The sequence below is a fragment of the Scyliorhinus torazame genome, chromosome 8 (genome assembly GCF_047496885.1).
Source record: "Scyliorhinus torazame isolate Kashiwa2021f chromosome 8, sScyTor2.1, whole genome shotgun sequence".
In the NCBI taxonomy this organism is placed as follows: Eukaryota; Metazoa; Chordata; class Chondrichthyes; order Carcharhiniformes; family Scyliorhinidae; genus Scyliorhinus; species Scyliorhinus torazame.
This window is the reverse complement of record NC_092714.1, coordinates 3386075-3403043: the sequence shown is the minus strand read 5'-3', so window position 1 is coordinate 3403043 and position 16969 is coordinate 3386075. Positions and strand designations below refer to the sequence as shown.

At 46.3% G+C, this 16969-nt stretch overlaps 1 protein-coding gene and 1 pseudogene across 1 annotated transcript in view; one reads left to right on the top strand and one right to left on the bottom strand.

Annotated features, from left to right (window-relative positions):
* Positions 1–2828: 2828 nt before the first annotated feature.
* LOC140428700 (nucleosome assembly protein 1-like 1) lies at positions 2829–3602 on the bottom strand (annotated as a pseudogene).
* Positions 3603–4931: 1329 nt separating this feature from the next.
* Positions 4932–16969, top strand: part of hsf2bp (heat shock transcription factor 2 binding protein) — a 146838-nt gene continuing 134800 nt past the window's right edge. The window contains exons 1-2 of the mRNA XM_072513052.1: positions 4932–4990; positions 6723–6873. Coding sequence (XP_072369153.1) covers positions 6792–6873 — 82 coding nt within the window. The 5' untranslated portion in view covers positions 4932–4990; positions 6723–6791. The remainder of the gene's footprint in view (positions 4991–6722; positions 6874–16969) is intronic.

Here is a 16969-nt window from a genome sequence, read left to right as displayed (position 1 = left end):
TCCTCCCACTCCATGATCTTCTCCCTCACCCCATACTCTACATCACACCTTCCCCATCTCTCCCTCCTCCATCTCTCTCCCCATTCCCTTCTCAAAGCCCTCCTTTCCCAAGCACCAGTCCCTCATCACCTCCTCATCCTCCACTCTCCCCCTCACAGGAACCACTCCCATTCTCTCCCCCCTCACACCACCTCTCTCCCTTCCTGACTGTCCCTGCCCCCGCCCCGCTCTGGCAGCGCTCCTATTGGTCGGCTGCCTCTGAAGCCCCGCCCCCGCTGTTTGCGCGGGTATCGCGCTGGGCTGGCGGTTGGGGCGCGTGCGCAGAGAGCGGGAAATGGCGGCGCGAGGCAGCGGGAGCTCGGTAAGCGCGGGATCCACTGACCGGAGATCCACTCATCCCGGCAGTCGGAGTATGTCAGTAATCCAGTGACTGGGTAATCCAGTGACTCACAGTAATCTAGTGACTCCGGGTAATCTAGTGACTCTGAGTAATCTAGTGACTCTGAGTAATCCAGTGACTCTGAGTAATCCAGTGACTCCGGGTAATCCAGTGACTCCCGGTGATCCAGTGACTCCGGGTAATCCAGTGACTCTGAGTAATCCAGTGACTCCGGGTAATCCAGTGACTCCCGGTGATCCAGTGACTCCGGGTAATCCAGTGGTTAGCACTGTTGCTGCACAGCGCCAGGGTCCCAGGTTCGATTCACACTTGGGTCACTGTGCGGAGCCTGCACATTCTCCCCGTGGCTGTGTGGGCTCCGGTTTCCTCCCACAGTCCAATGATACGTGCAGATTAGGTGGATTGGCCCTAATCAATTGCCCTGAGTGTCCAGGGAGGTGCAGGTTAGGTTAAGGAAAGTTTTTCAAAGTCAGGGTCTGGGCCCGCGGGTAGGTCATGGACGGATGTTGGGAGGGACCTTGGGACAAGTGACCAACGGCTACGGCTGACATTTGCATCTGTCCCTCGCATGAGTGTCCACTCAGGCGGATCCGGCAGTGCGCAGGCCTGAGATCTGAAGCCCTCCCCCTCCCGTCTTTGTTCATCAACTCAGCCATTGCACTAGCCTTCCCCAGCAGCCCGTCCTGTCCTGGGTCTACCCCGCTCGCAAGGCTGCAGCTCATGTGTGTATTACTCCATAACCTGGAGGGCGGCCTGGAGTCCAGTGTGGCATACCGCCTCCTGACGTCAGTGCGCTGTCCCGTTACCACAGCCTCCTGACGTCAGTGCGCTGTCCCATTACCACAGCCTCCTGACGTCAAAGCGCTTCCCAACACCAAATTACTTTCTAAAAACAATGGAGTCTTCCTGCCAGAAGAGCCGATAGAGAGCGGATGACAAGCCTGGCTCGTACACTGACATCAACGCACACTGCTTTGGGCCCAATATCTCGGAAGAGAGATTCCTCCATTTGGTGGCTGCCAACAAGCAAGACTGAAATTTTTTTAATGGATCATTTCATAATAAGGAAGAGGGCCAGAGATATAAATAGGCCAGGCTCTCACGACTAAATCTACTGGAGCGATTTCAAGAGAGTCCACAGCAGGACAAAGCAGTGCTGATATGAGCTCCAGGGCCTCTGGTGAACAACCCATTGTGAAGAAGCTGAAATCGGGAACAAAGCACCCTTTATGGCTTTATTAATTCTGCCAGTGCAAATCAGGAGTCCTTGTTCACGATTCTCTTCAGGTTAACGTGCAGGTTCAGTCGGCGGTTAGGTAGGCAAATGCAATGTTAGCATTCATGTCGAGAGGGCTAGAATATAAGACCAGGGATGTCCTTTTGAGGCTATATAAGGCTCTGGTCAGACCCCATTTGCAGTATTGTGAGCAGTTTTGAGCCCCTTATCTAAGGAAGGATGTGCTGGCCTTGGAAAGGGTCCAGAGGAAGTTCACAAGAATGATCCCTGGAATGAAGAGCTTGTCGTATGAGGAATGGTTGAGGACTCTGGATCTGTACTCGTTGGAGTTTAGAAGGATGAGAGGGGATCTTATTGAAACTGAATAGAGTGGACATGGAGAGGTTGTTTCCACTTGTAGGAAAAACTAGAAGCAGAGGACACAATCTCAGACTAAAGGGACGATCCTTTAAAACAGAGATGAGGAGGAATTTCTTCAGCCAGAGGGTGGTGAATCTGTGGAACTCTTTGCCACAGAAGGCTGTGGAAGCCAAATCACTGAGTGTCTTTAAGACAGAGATAGATAGGTTCTTAATTAATAAGGGGTTATGGGGAGAAGGCAGGAGAATGGGGATGAGAAAAATATCAGCCATGATTGAATGGCGGAGCAGACCCGATGGGCCGAGTGGTCTAATTCTGCTCCTATGTCTTGTGGTCTATACCCATCCTGTCCATGTGTTTGTCAAGATGCCTTTATATTTTTGGATGTGCTCGAGCGCTGTAAAGCATGCCCATCAACTGGTGAGGCATCCAATGTCGGCATACATTTGGACGCTTTCACAGTTGCAGGCAAGTTTGCGACTTCAGGAATGATCTGCAAACCCTCGCATATCTTAGCTAGGTCAATATCCTCAACATTAGCCATTACTTCTTCACCTGTGTTTAAATCTCAATTAGTGGCTCATCCTGATCTGATATAACGATACATGAACAAAGAAATGTACAGCACAGGAACAGGCCCTTCGGCCCTCCAAGCCCGTGCCGACCGCTTCGCCTGCTGTTGTAGAACTGCACAAAAATGTATCCATCTGTTCTTGCTGCAGGTTTTTTGATGGACTGGCCTCGAGTACTTGGGAATCCACTGCAGGAACTATTCTGTGGGCAGAGGATAAATCAACGTGCTTCTTTGGAGCCAATTTTCCAAAATGGTCATTATTTCTTCAGTTGGCTGTGTGCAATTGATTTGCTCTCAGCTAATTTGTCAGCTGTTGCAATCTCACTTTCAACCCCTGCACACTCCATCTTGGAGTTTTCACACTCATCGTCATCGTCTGCAATAGCTTCTCCTGTGAAGTATAGCACTGCTCATGGAATTATGTATTACAGCAAGAAGTAACCAATTTCAAATCAGCAGCGAGTCTTGCTGCAGAACCTTCATCCAGCTTTCCATGCTCTGGAACTTCAGGAGGACTAAAACAATTGAAGAGTCATTTAGTACAATTTCCATAACTGTTCTACCGGCGCCCGACCCTTAAACTCCTGCTTAATGGTTTTCAATGTGATGTTTTTTCCTTTCTGCCAGTCGATCTGGCATCCTGTGTATCCTGTGATTTCTGGTTCATCAAGGAAGAAGAAGTCTGACTCCTCACGCTGCGATTTCATCTGGTATGTTTTTGTCACTGTTTCATTTGTGAAATACTCATTTGGCTCAAACGTAACCTCCAGAGTGAAACTCATTGCCTGTCCAAGATTTGAAAATTTCACCTTTACGTCTTGTAAATACTTTTAAGATAAGCTCATCATTTTCCTGTATCATATCATTGAGTGCACCCACATTTTTGAAGACTTGTCAACCAGAATTCTGGAATTCCTTTTGGCTCCTCCATCTCTTCATCTGGGCTATCTGCCTCCACCTTGACTTTTGCTTTTATCTCTGGATAACTGCTCCACTTTATCTCCTTGCCAGTTGCAATGACCCTCTGCCATAACACTGGAATGTACAGCCACTCAACTAGGTTCAGTGCCTCACATGCTGCCGCTCCAATGATGGACTTGCGTTCCGTGTCCACCTCTGTCGTAACGCTGTCTGGAATGTACAGCCGCTCCACTAGGTTCAGTGCCTCACATGCTTCTGCTCCAATGATGGACTCACCTTCCTGTCCACTCTGAAAAATGGTATGATGTGATTTCTGTTGTGTACCCATGCTTCGAGCTCACATGCGCCCAGCATCGCAATCTCATTCCCATTGTAGCCTTTCAGTAGTCTTGTTTGACAACTTTTGGTTTAACTCGCAGCCGTTCAAATTGGACAAACTGATAAGGTTGGCCATGGCTCCCGTGTTGAGCTTGCATTTGATCGATGTACCGTTTAGCACCAATGGAATTGTCCATCTGTCTTCGATGGTATCAGCATCACCATCAGTATTGCCGCAACTGATTCACTTTGCATATTCGGACCCATCGTGTCCTCAGTCGAAATCAGATCAAGAAAAACAAGTCTTTAGTGCACATCTCATCAATCACGTTGACTGATCCTGTTTGGTCTACTGTTAGACGGGAGAAAATTGTTTCACAAAGTGATTGGTTCTTCCACACTTGGAACACACCTTCCCAAATGCTGGACATTGCCGTGGCAAATGTCGATCGCCGCACCACTGTCATAAAATGGCAGACCCGATCGGCCAGCCGCTTAAAATAGCTGCCTGCACTGAGACCAAGTTTCTTATTCAACTGCGTCATAATGCTTATGGCGCTGGCGTCTTCTTCCATATTGGCGCCAAAATGTTCCAGGTTGAGCATACTAATCTGCTGTGCAGCTAGGTTGCTTCCATGACAAAGCTTGATAGCATTTTCTAACTGAAGCTCCTCTTCCCTCAATAGCCTCTCACGTACCTTCTCATTTGATATCTCGAACACTATCTGATTGCGGATCGTCGACGGCTTTAAAGTACTAAAATTACACAACTGCACCTTCAACCTCAAGTCGTTTAGAAAACTATCGAACTATTCGACAGCTTTGAGTACGAGTACGAAAGATATAACGTTCAAACATTTCACTTTCTTTCAGGTAGCAATGCTGATCAAAGTATTGTATTACTTCGTCAAAGCTCATGCTTTCTGCTTCGCTGTCGAAAACGAAGGTATTAGAAATTTAGATTGCTTGAGGACCTGCTACAGTGAGCAGCAATGCAAGACGCCTCTCCTCAGGGTGTGCCTGCAAGCCATGGGCTGCAAAGTAGAGTTTGAATTGCTTCTTAAAAACATGCCAATTCTCATCTACATTAACGGTGACTTGAAGCTGGTGAGATGCCTTCAGACCTTCCATCTCTAACTTCATAGTCTTTCCATGTGTTGAGTTGCCCGTAGTTTACCAGGTAGGTGGAAGAATTTTCTTCTTTCCTTTCTTCAGTCTGTTTTGTCCTGTTGTTAGATCTGAGCTTTGGTTAGTGTATCTTTCATGTCGCCGCACGATATACACCACTTGTCAGATTATGAAACAGCTTCGTGTATGGAGTAAGTTGCTTTTCTTCAGTTTGAATGAGATATCTCTTGATCAGTACTTTTCACTTGCAATACAGAGCCTCTTTAAAGTTTGTTTTGTCCAAGCAAATACAGAGTCCTGAGTTGAATTTAATACAAGACAAAGCTCCAATGATTCTTCTAATTGAATACAGAATACAGAAAGTTGAAAATCAAATCAAAATAGCTGTTCAAAGTGACAGGGCCGAGAAATAGCTTTAGAGATTAAAGTAAGTGATTCTAGAAAGAATTATTCAAACCGGCACGTATACTTAAAAGATGACTACTGTCATTAATGTCTCTCCCCTTTCTAGCTGTGATTGGGTTAAAGTTCTTTCAAAGTTAATTCAATTCGATATGTATTTGTTCATCAAATTTTAACATGAGGTGATTTCCAAATGCCTTTCTTATGAATCTTATCGGTTGCTATGAAAACCCGTTTCTGGGAGTGTTGCCCAAAATCTTTGACTTGGGCAAATATTTCCTTGGTTTGTCTGTCTTGGTTTATATCTTGATTATTCTCATGGGAAACAGCCTCTCCCAGTCTAGTGTGTTTTAACAATATATTACAAGAAGCCATTTTAAGTTTTGGGCCATTTATTCCTTTAATTAGTTATATACTAAAAAGGTAGATTCTTTACTAAAAAGGTAGATTCTATCACCTGTCTTCTCTGTAGTTATCTTTAATTATTCTACACTCTTGGTACCATGGTCACGTTCTGTGTTGTGGCCATGGTAAAGATGCACACAGAACATCTAGTTCTTTGACTAGTAAGATAGTTTATTAACACATTTTCACATGGAAAGTTAACTAACCAATTACAATACAAATGGTAACGATTAGTGAATTCAGTGAATAATCTTGAAACTATTTCTAATGCGACTATGCTCTAGTATGACTTACTACCGACTGCCGGAGCTCTGGAGTCACATGGTGGATCTCTATCACCACCTGTTGGTCGGAGATCATACATCCAACTATATTTTATTTAATTTTAAAAATTGTTTTTAATAATCTTTATTGTCACAAGTAGGCTTACATTAAGACTGCAATGAAGTTACTGTGAAAAGCCCCGAGTCGCCATATTCCAGCACCTGTTCGGGTACATGGAGGGAGAATTCAGAATGTCCAATTCACCTAACAGCACGTCATTCGGGACTTGTGGGAGGAAACCGGAGCACCCGGAGGAAACCTACACAGACACAGGGAGAACATGCAGATTCCGCACAGACAGTAGCCCAAGCCGGGAATCAAACCTGGGACCCTGGCGCTGTGAAGTAACAGTGCTACCCACTGTGCTACCGTGCTGCCCCAAATTGCTATACATTGCTATGCATATTCATATCACCACGGATGTGACCAGTATTACTTCTCTGTATGATGCCAACTTCTAAAACCAACGATGTTCCAACGTCTTCATATTTTTCAGTGCTAATCTGTTATAGTAGAAGTTGAACATTAATCAAAACGAAGAAGACTTTGTCTGTGCTCCTTCCATCTTCAACAATTTATAATTAAATGCTGTAGAGCTGCATGTATGTTTGGCTATCTACCAATCTTCCGACAGCTAATTATTTGTGTTTCAGAAGTCTGTGAGCAAAGATGAGTTTGTTAAAATTCGAAAGAGAGACTTAGAAAGATTAACAACTGAAACTATGCAAATCAAAGACTTTCTGCCAAAGATTCTTAATGGAGAATTCCTGGAGAGCTTTCACCAACGGGAAGCTGCTGAAGCAAGTGAGTATGTTTTTGCTTTTGTTGGAAGACTGTACTTTTAAAAAAATTTAATAAATTTAGAGTACCCAATTCATTTTTTACAATTAAGGGGCAATTTAGTGTGGCCAATCCACCTAGCCTGCACATCTTTTTTGGATTGTGGGGGCGAAACCCACGCAAACACGGGGAGAATGTGCAAACTGCACACGGACAGTGACCCAGAGCCGGGATTGAACCTGGGACCTCGGCGCCGTGAGACAACAGGGCTAACCCACTGCGCCACCGTGCTGCCCCACGAAGACTGTACTTCTGATCTTGGCCACGCATATAGAGGACTGTGTCCCGGAGGTAATCGGGGAGCATCAGACAAGATTTGTGAAGGGGAGGCACCTGACATCCAACATTAGATGGCTCTTAAATATTATAATGATGCCAACGGAGAGGTGTGAGGTTGAGGTGGTAGCAGCCATGGATGCAGAAAAGCCCTTTGACTGGGTGGAGTAAAAGTACCTATGGGATATTCTAGTCAGGTTTGGGTTTGGGCAGGGATTTGTGGATTGGGTCTGGCTGCTATACCAGGCTCCGGTAGCGAATGTAAGAACCAACCGGGTCCGGTCAGAATATTTTAGTCTTTGTACGGTGGCGCAATCCTCTTGTAACCTAAAACCTTCTTCACTCCACCTGCAAATCTTTATGTCATCTGCAAACTTTTTGTCATCCACCTGACATTTTCCTCCATATCGAGTGTATTTATCACAGACAATAAGGGACCCAGCATTGATCCCTGTGGTACGCCACTGGATGCCGGTCTCCAGTCACATAAACAGCCTTATACCCTCTGTTTCCTATCACTAAGCCAATTTTGGATCCAACTTGCCACGTTATCCTGGATCCCATGTGCTTTTACCTTTTTCAGTCTCCCATTAGGGATCTTGTCAAACTTGTGCTGAAATTCATGTAAATGACATCAACTGTACCGCCCTCATCTATATACCTTGTCACCTCCTCACCCCTCATTTTACTTATATCATTGGTATCAATGTATACCATGATCTCTGTCTTATCAACATCCCTCTTTAGGGTGCCCTGCAGCTGGCACCAGGGACGCAACACACCGTCCTGGAGTCATGTCTGCAGCCACAGAAACATCTTTCTGTTCAGCACGGCGACACAGTGGTTAGCACTGCTGCCTCACAGCTCCAAGAATCCGGGTTCAGTTCCGGCCTTGGGTGACTGTGTGGAGTTTGCACTTGCTCCCCGTGTCTGCGTGGGTTTGCTCCGGTTTCCTCCCACAGTCCAAAGATGTGCAGATTAGGTGGATTGGCCATGATAGATTTCCCCTTACTGGCCAAAAGGTTAGGTTAGGTTACGCGGTTAGGGTGGAGGTGTGAGGCTTAAGTAGGGGTTAGGGTCTTTCAATGGGTCGGTGAAGACTTGATGGGCCGAATGGCCTCCTTCTGCACTGCAAATTCGGTGATTCTATTCCTCAAACTAATTAATCCCCGATCACTATCGCTCCTGCTTTCTTCTTCCTCCATCCCCAGTACAGTAAAACCACTTCTGGTGACAGGAGCTTGACTGTGTGTGCCCTCCCTTGAGGAACTAGAGCCCTCATTAGCTTCCAAAATAGAAAATTGATTTGTGAGCGGGACCCCAGGGGACTCCTGCACTACCTGCCTGTTGCTTTTTCATTGTTTTGTGGTCACCCACTCCGTTTTTTCCTCAAATCCCTTGTGCTGTTGTGTGACCACCTCTCTATTTGTCCTATCCATGTAACTCTCAGCCTCGCAGATGCGCCAAAATGTCTCCACCCTCCATTTGAGTTCTGAAATCTGGCTGCCAAGTTTCTGCATTAGGGAGCACTTCCTACACACGTGGTCTTTTCGGATGCAGGTCAGGTCCATGACTCTCCACATGACTCTCGCATACAAAATGATCAGAGGGTTAGATAGGGTGGACAGTGAGAGCCTTCTCCCGCGGATGGAAATGGCTAGCACGAGGGGACATAGCCTTAAACTGAGGGGTAATAGATATAGGACAGAGGTCAGAGGTAGGTTCTTTACGCAAAGAGTAGTGAGGCCGTGGAATGCCCTACCTGCTACAGTGGTGAACTCGCCAACATTGAGGGCATTTAAAAGTTTATTGGATAAACATATGGATGATAATGGTATAGTGTAGGTTAGATGGCTTTTGTTTCGGTGCAACATCGTGGGCCGAAGGGCCTGTACTGCGCTGTATTGTTCTATGTTCTATGACAGGTCAGCATCCCACTCGGCTGACTTCATCTACCGTGACTACCTTGGACTTACTGAGTCCTATGCACTAACCTTGCTAATTACTTAATCTTAAAGATACTCTCTTTACTTTACCCTTAGCGTCCTTCTCTTAGTCTGTGACCTTTTTACTTATTCCTGATGCTTCTCAGTTAATCTCTTAATAATCTTCCAGCTTTTTGGGTCTTGGTCTGCAACTCCCCGTCTGACCTGTGAAAGTAATTAGGAAAACAAGGCAGCAGAAAGGAAAGGGAAAACCTGCCCTACCCCTTTACCTAACTCCCCCACTTACCAAACTACCAGCTCCACTCACTGCACTTTGTGTAGGTTACACTGAGGGCCTCTGATTTAAACTCTGCCTCAGCTGTTTTCAGGAACTGGTTTCAACCAGATTACTCAGCCTCTGAACTATTCAACCTGCAGCAGTCCCAGGCACAGGGAGGCTATTTTTCATTCTCCTCAGCTCTAAAAGATACTTAAGGCTTTCCGTGCTCGGTGGGCATCGCAGGGGTTGGGCTGCTTTATCGACCTTGATTTTCACATTTTGATTTGACGTTTTTAAGTTTCTGTTCCTCTTTGTTCTTTTTGGGCTGTGCTCCATTTGTTCGTTGCAGGATCGGCTGCCTTTAATTTATCCCTTAATTAGTTTCAGTTCTTCAAATTAGTTGATTGGTCCTATAATACTCTAAAAGATACTTAACTCTCTACCCGTCAGAATTCATAAGTTTATCAAATATAGGTGCAAAATTAGGTCATTCAGCCCTTAGAGGGGCCCATCGTGGGGTGACACGGTAGCACAATGGTTAGTACAGTTGCTTCACAGCGCCAGGGACCTGGGTTCGATTCCCAACTTGGGTCACTGTGTGTGCGGAATCTGCACATTCTCCCCGTACCTGTGTGGGTTTCCTCCAGGTGCTCCGGTTCCCTTCCACATTCCAAAGATGTGCAGGTTAGGTGGATTGGACATGCTAAATTGCCCTTTGTGTCCAAAAAGGTCAGGTTGGGTTATAGGGTGGAGGTATGGGCTTGAGTAGAGTGCTCTTTCCAAGAGCCAGTGCAGACTCGAATGGCCTCCGTCTGCACTGTTAATTCTATGAGTCTTCTCCGTCATTTTATCATGGCTGATATGTTCCTCATCTGCTACCTACAATGCTACAGATCAAGAGCTGGGTTGCAAAATCAGCCAGAACATCGCCTCCCGAGAACACATGACCTAGGAGCGGCAGTCGGCAATTTAGACTCCCGAGCCGAAACAACTTCAATGGGATCATGGCTGATCCCATCCTGGCCTCAACACCACCGTCCTGCCCATTCTCCATAACCCTTCAGCCCATTACCAATTAAAAACCTGTCTAACTCCTTAAATTTACTCACTGTCCTTGTACCACCGCATTCTGGGGTAGCGAATTCCACAGATACCTTTGGGAGAAGTAGTTTCTCCTCAAATCTGTTTTAAATTTGCTACCTCTTATTCTAAGACTATGACAACTCATTTTAGAATGCCCCACAAGAGGAAGCATCTGTTCCATGTCTACTTTATAATAATAATCTTCTAATAATCTTTATTGTCGCAAGTAGGCTTACATTAACACTGCAATGAAGTTACGGTGAAAAGCCCAAAGTCGCCACATTCCGGCGCCTGTTCGGGTACACAGAGGGAGAATTCGGAATGGCCAAATTACCTAAGAAGCACGTCTTTCGGGACTTGTGGGAAGAAACTGGAGCACCCAGAGGAAACCCATGCAGACACGAGGAGAACGTGCAGACTCCGCACCGAAGGTGACCTAAGCCGGGAATTAAACCTGGGACCCTGGCGTTGTGAAGGCATAGTGGTAACCACTGTGCTACCGTGCTGCCCATACCTTTATCCATACCTTTCAGCACCTTATATACCTTGATTAGATATCCCCTCATTCTTCTAAACTCTAGAGAGTATCGGCCTAAACTGTTCAATCTCTTCTCATACGACAAACCCCTCATCTCTGGAATCAATCCAGTGAACCTCCTCTGAACTGCCTCCAATGCCACTACATCGTTCCTCAAATAAGGGGACCAAAACTGTGCACAATACTCCAGGAGCGGTCTTACCAATGCCTTGTATAGTTGCAACTACACTTCCTTACCTTTATACTCAATTCCTTTTGCTATAAATGCCAACATTCCATTTGCTTTCCTTTGCTGTACCTGCATGCTCGTTTTCTGTGACTCATGCACAATGACACCCAGATCCCTCTGCATTGGAGCACCCCGAAGTCTCTCCCCATTTAGATAAGTTGCCGTTCCATTTTTTTCGACCAAAATGGATGACCTCACACTTATCCACATTAAACTCCATCTGCCACATTTTGGCCCACATCCTAACCTATCTATCCATTTGTAAGGTTCTTATCCCCCCATTGCAACTTACTGTCTCACCTATTTTTGTGTCTGGGGCTGGTTTAGCACAGGGCTAAATCACTGGCTTTGAAAGCAGACCAAGGCAGGCCAGCAGCACAGTTCAATTCCCGTAACAGCCTCCCCGAACAGGTGCCGGAATGTGGCGACTAGGGGCTTTTTACAGTAACTTCATTGAAGCCTACTTGTGACAATAAGCGATTTTCATTTCATTTCATCTGCAAATCTGGATGTAGAACCTTCTATTCCTCTATCTAAGTTGTTAATATAGATTGTAAATAGCTGGGGCCCAAGGACCGAACCCTGTGGCACCCCATTAGTTACATCTTGCCATCCAGAAAAAGACCCATTTACCGCCGACTATCTGTCTCCTGTCTGTCAGCCAGTCTTCTATCCAAGCTAAGAAATCACCCCTAATCTATGTGATCTGACCCAGTGAATTAACCATCTGTGCGGCACCTTATCAAATGCCTTCCAGAAGTCCACATATACTACATCTACATGATCTCCATTATCCACTTTGCTTGTTACATCTTTGAAGAACTCAAGCAAATTAGTCAAACCTAATTTGCCCTTCGTAAATCCATGCTGAATCTGATGGATAGCATTTTGACTTTCCAAATGTCCTGATATTACATCCTTGATAATTGATTCTAACAATTTTCCAAAAACAGATGTTCAACTAAAAGGTCTGTAATTTCCCACATTCTGCCTCCCTCCCTTTTTGAATAAGGGCGTTACATAAGCATTTTCCCAATCCACTGGAACCTTTCCCTTGTCCTTGGAATTTGGGGATATTACAGCCAATGGAGCAACTATCTCAGCTGCCACTTCCTTTAACACCCTAGGATGTATGCCATCAGGCCCTGGGGACTTGTCTGCCCTCAATCCCAAGAGTTTGTTGAATACTGTTTCCCTATTGATGCTGATTGTTCCAAGTTCCACCCTTTCTATTACCTCTGAATTGCCTGTTCCTATAGGAATGGTACTCGTGTGCTCCATCGTGAAAACTGAGGCAAAGCATTGATTTAGCATCTCTGCCATTTCTGTGTTCCCCAATATTAACTCACCAGTTCCATCTTCCAAGGGACCAACATTCACCTTCGTGACACTCTTCCCTTTTATGTATCTGTAGAAGCTATTGCTCTCCTTTTTGACAGTCTAGTTTTTTGTAATTTACCTGAGCTCTTTTTATTACCTTTTTCGCATCCCTTTGTTTATGTTTGAAAGTTTTCCAATCTTCCAGCCTGCCACTGGCCTTTGCACTATGATATAACTTGTTTTTTGTCTTTACAATGTCCTTGACCTCCTTGTTTAGCCATGGATTTTTTAAATCCCTTTTATACATAGAACAGTACAGCACAGTACAGGCCCTTCGGCCCACGAGGTTGTGCCGACCATTTATCCTAATCTAGGGTCAACCTAACCTACACCCCTTCAATTTACTGCTGTCCCCATGTGCAAGTCCAAGAGTCGCTTAAATGTCCCCAATGACTGACTCCACCACCTCTGCTGGCAGTGCATTCCATGCACCCACCACTCTCTGTAAAGAACCTACCTCTGACATCTCCCCTATACCTTCCTCCAATCACCTTAAAATTATGTCCCCTCATGGCAGCCATTTCCTCCCTGGGGAAAAGTTTCTGGCTATCCACTCTATCCAGAGCGGAGTGCAGAGGCTGCTGGTGGGTGAGTACTGAAATTTTAAAGTAACTTACCTTTACAGGAGCAGATCTTGGAGTTTCAGCGGGAGCGGAGCGCAGAGGCAGCTGGTGGGTGAGTATTTTTAGTAAACACTTACCTGGTCCCGTTTTCGGTCCCTCTTTGCTGTTGTTTTTTTTAAATTTTATTGTTTAAGGCGGGAACAGGAAGTTCGACCCGCGGACTTCTGGGAAGTGTAGTGCAGGGGTTGCCGGTAAGTATTTAGGTTTAAAAGAACTTACCTTGCAGGGGAAATCAGTTGGAGTTTCAGCGGGAGCGGAGTGCAGAGGCTGCTGGTGGGTGAGTACTGAAATTTTAAAGTAACTTACCTTACAGGAGCAGATCTTGGAGTTTCAGCGGGAGCGGAGTGCAGAGGCTGTTGGTGGGTGAGTACTGAAATTTTAAAGTAACTTACCTTTACAGGAGCAGATCTTGGAGTTTCAGCGGGAGCGGAGCGCAGAGGCAGCTGGTGGGTGAGTATTTTTAGTAAACACTTACCTGGTCCCGTTTTCGGTCCCTCTTTGCTGTTGTTTTTAAAAAATTTTATTGTTTAAGGCGGGAACAGGAAGTTCGACCCGCGGACTTCTGGGAAGTCCCTCACCAATAAATTCTGGTGGAGAGGAAACCAGAGACACTACACGTGTAGTGTCTCCCACCCGCCCTCCTCCTCTAACGTAATAATAAAACCCATTGGTGTGAGGTAAGTGCCATATTTTATTATTATTTTTTTTTTTTTAATTTAATTTAGTTGTTAGCTAGATCTTGGTAGAAAGTTAGAGGGATGGCAGGGAAGGGAGTGTAATGTTCCTCCTGCAGGATGTTTGAGGTGAGGGATGCCGTTAGTGACCCTGCTGATTTTACCTGCAGGAAGTGCTGCCATCTCCAGCTCCTCCAAGACCGAGTTAGGGAACTGGAGCTGGAGTTGGAAGAACTTCGGATCATTTGGGAGGCAGAGGGGGTCATAGATAGCAGCTTTAGGGAATTAGGTACACCAAAGATTGGAGATAGATGGGTAACTGTAAGAGGGACTGGGAAGAAGCAGTCAGTGCAGGGATCCCCTGCGGTCGTTCCCCTGAGAAACAAGTATACCGCTTTGGATACTTGTGGGGGGGGGGGGACTTACCAGGGGTAAGCCATGGGGTACGGGCCTCTGGCACGGAGTCTGTCCCTGTTGCTCAGAAGAGAAGGGGGGAGAGGATCAGAGCATTAGTAATTGGGGACTCGATAGTCGGGCACAGATAGGAGATTTTGTGGGAGTGTGAGAGACTCACGTTTGGTATGTTGCCTCCCAGGTGCAAGGGTACGTGATGTCTCGGATCGTGTTTTCCGGGTCCTTAAGGGGGAGGGGGAGCAGCCCCAAGTCGTGGTCCACATTGGCACTAACGACATAGGTAGGAAAGGGGACAAGGATGTCAGGCAGGCTTTCAGGGAGCTAGGATGGAAGCTCAGAACTAGAACAAACAGAGTTGTTATCTCTGGGTTGTTGCCCGTGCCACGTGATAGTGAGGTGAGGAATAGGGAGAGAGTGCAATTAAACACGTGGCTACAGGGATGGTGCAGGCGGGAGGGATTCAGATTTCTGGATAACTGGGGCTCTTTCTGGGGAAGGTGGGACCTCTACAGACAAGATGGTCTACATCTGAACCTGAGGGGCACAAATATCCTGGGGGGGAGATTTGTTAGTGCTCTTTGGGGGGGTTTAAACTAATGCAGCAGGGGCATGGGAACCTGGATTGTAGGTTTAGGGTAAGGGAGAATGAGAGTATAGAGGTCAGGAGCACAGATTTGACGTCGCAGGAGGGGGCCAGTGTTCAGGTAGGTGGTTTGAAGTGTGTACTTCAATGCCAGGAGTATACGAAATAAGGTAGGGGAACTGGCAGCATGGGTTGGTACCTGGGACTTCGATGTTGTGGCCATTTCGGAGACATGGATAGAGCAGGGACAGGAATGGATGTTGCAGGTTCCGGGGTTTAGGTGTTTTAGTAAGCTCAGAGAAGGAGGCAAAAGAGGGGGAGGTGTGGCGCTGCTAGTCAAGAGCAGTATTACGGTGGCGGAGAGGATGCTAGATGGGGACTCATCTTCCGAGGTAGTATGGGCTGTGGTTAGAAACAGGAAAGGAGAGGTCACCCTGTTGGGAGTTTTCTATAGACCTCCAAATAGTTCTAGGGATGTAGAGGAAAGGATGGCGAGGATGATCCTGGAGAAGAGCGAACGTAACAGGGTAGTTATTATGGGAGACTTTAACTTTCCAAATATTGACTGGAAGAGATATAGTTCGAGTACATTAGATGGGTCGTTTTTTGTACAGTGTGTGCAGGAGGGTTTCCTGACACAATATGTTGACAGGCCAACAAGAGGCGAGGCCACGTTGCATTTGGTTTTGGGTAATGAACCAGGCCAGGTGTTGGATTTGGAGGTAGGAGAGCACTTTGGGAACAGTGACCACAATTCGGTGACGTTTACGTTAATGATGGAAAGGGATAAGTATACGCCGCAGGGCAAGAGTTATAGCTGGGGGAAGGGCAATTATGATGCCATTAGATGCGACTTGGGGGGGGTAGGGTGGAGAAGTAGGCTGCAAGTGTTGGGCACACCGGATAAGTGGAGCTTGTTCAAGGATCAGCTACTGCGTGTTACAAAGAACAAAGAACAAAGAAATGTACAGCACAGGAACAGGCCCTTCGGCCCTCCAAGCCCGTGCCGACCATACTGCCCGACTAAACTACAATCTTCTACACTTCCTGGGTCCGTATCCTTCTATTCCCATCCTATTCATAGATTTGTCAAGATGCCCCTTAAATGTCCCTATCGTCCCGGCTTCCACTACCTCCTCCGGTAGTGAGTTCCAGGCACCCACTACCCTCTGCGTAAAAAACTTGCCTCGTACATCTACTCTAAACCTTGCCCCTCTCACCTTAAACCTATGCCCCCTAGTAATTGACCCCTCTACCCTGGGGAAAAGCCTCTGACTATCCACTCTGTCTATGCCCCTCATAATTTTGTATACCTCTATCAGGTCGCCCCTCAACCTCCTTCGTTCCAGTGAGAACAAACCGAGTTTATTCAATCGCTCCTCATAGCTTATGCCCTCCATACCAGGCAACATTCTGGTAAATCTCTTCTGCACCCTCTCTAAAGCCTCCACATCCTTCTGGTAGTGTGGTGACCAGAATTGAACACTATACTCCAAGTGTGGCCTAACTAAGGTTCTATACAGCTGCAACATGACTTGCCAATTCTTATACTCAATGCCCCGACCAATGAAGGCAAGCATGCCGTATGCCTTCTTGACTACCTTCTCCACCTGTGTTGCCCCTTTCAATGACCTGTGGACCTGTACTCCTAGATCTCTTTGACTTTCAATACTCTTGAGGGTTCTACCATTCACTGTATATTCCCTAACTGCATTAGACCTTCCAAAATGCATTACCTCACATTTGTCCGGATTAAACTCCATCTGCCATCTCTCCGCCCAAGTCTCCAGACAATCTAAATCCTGCTGTATCCTCAGACAGTCCTCATCGCTATCCGCAATTCCACCAACCTTTGTGTCGTCTGCAAACTTACTAATCAGACCAGTTACATTTTCCTCCAAATCATTTATATATACTACAAACAGCAAAGGTCCCAACACTGATCCCTGTGGAACACCACTGGTCACAGCCCTCCAATTAGAAAAGCATCCCTCCATTGCTACCCTCTGCCTTCTATGGCCTAGCCAGTTCTGTATCCACCTTGCCAGTTCACCC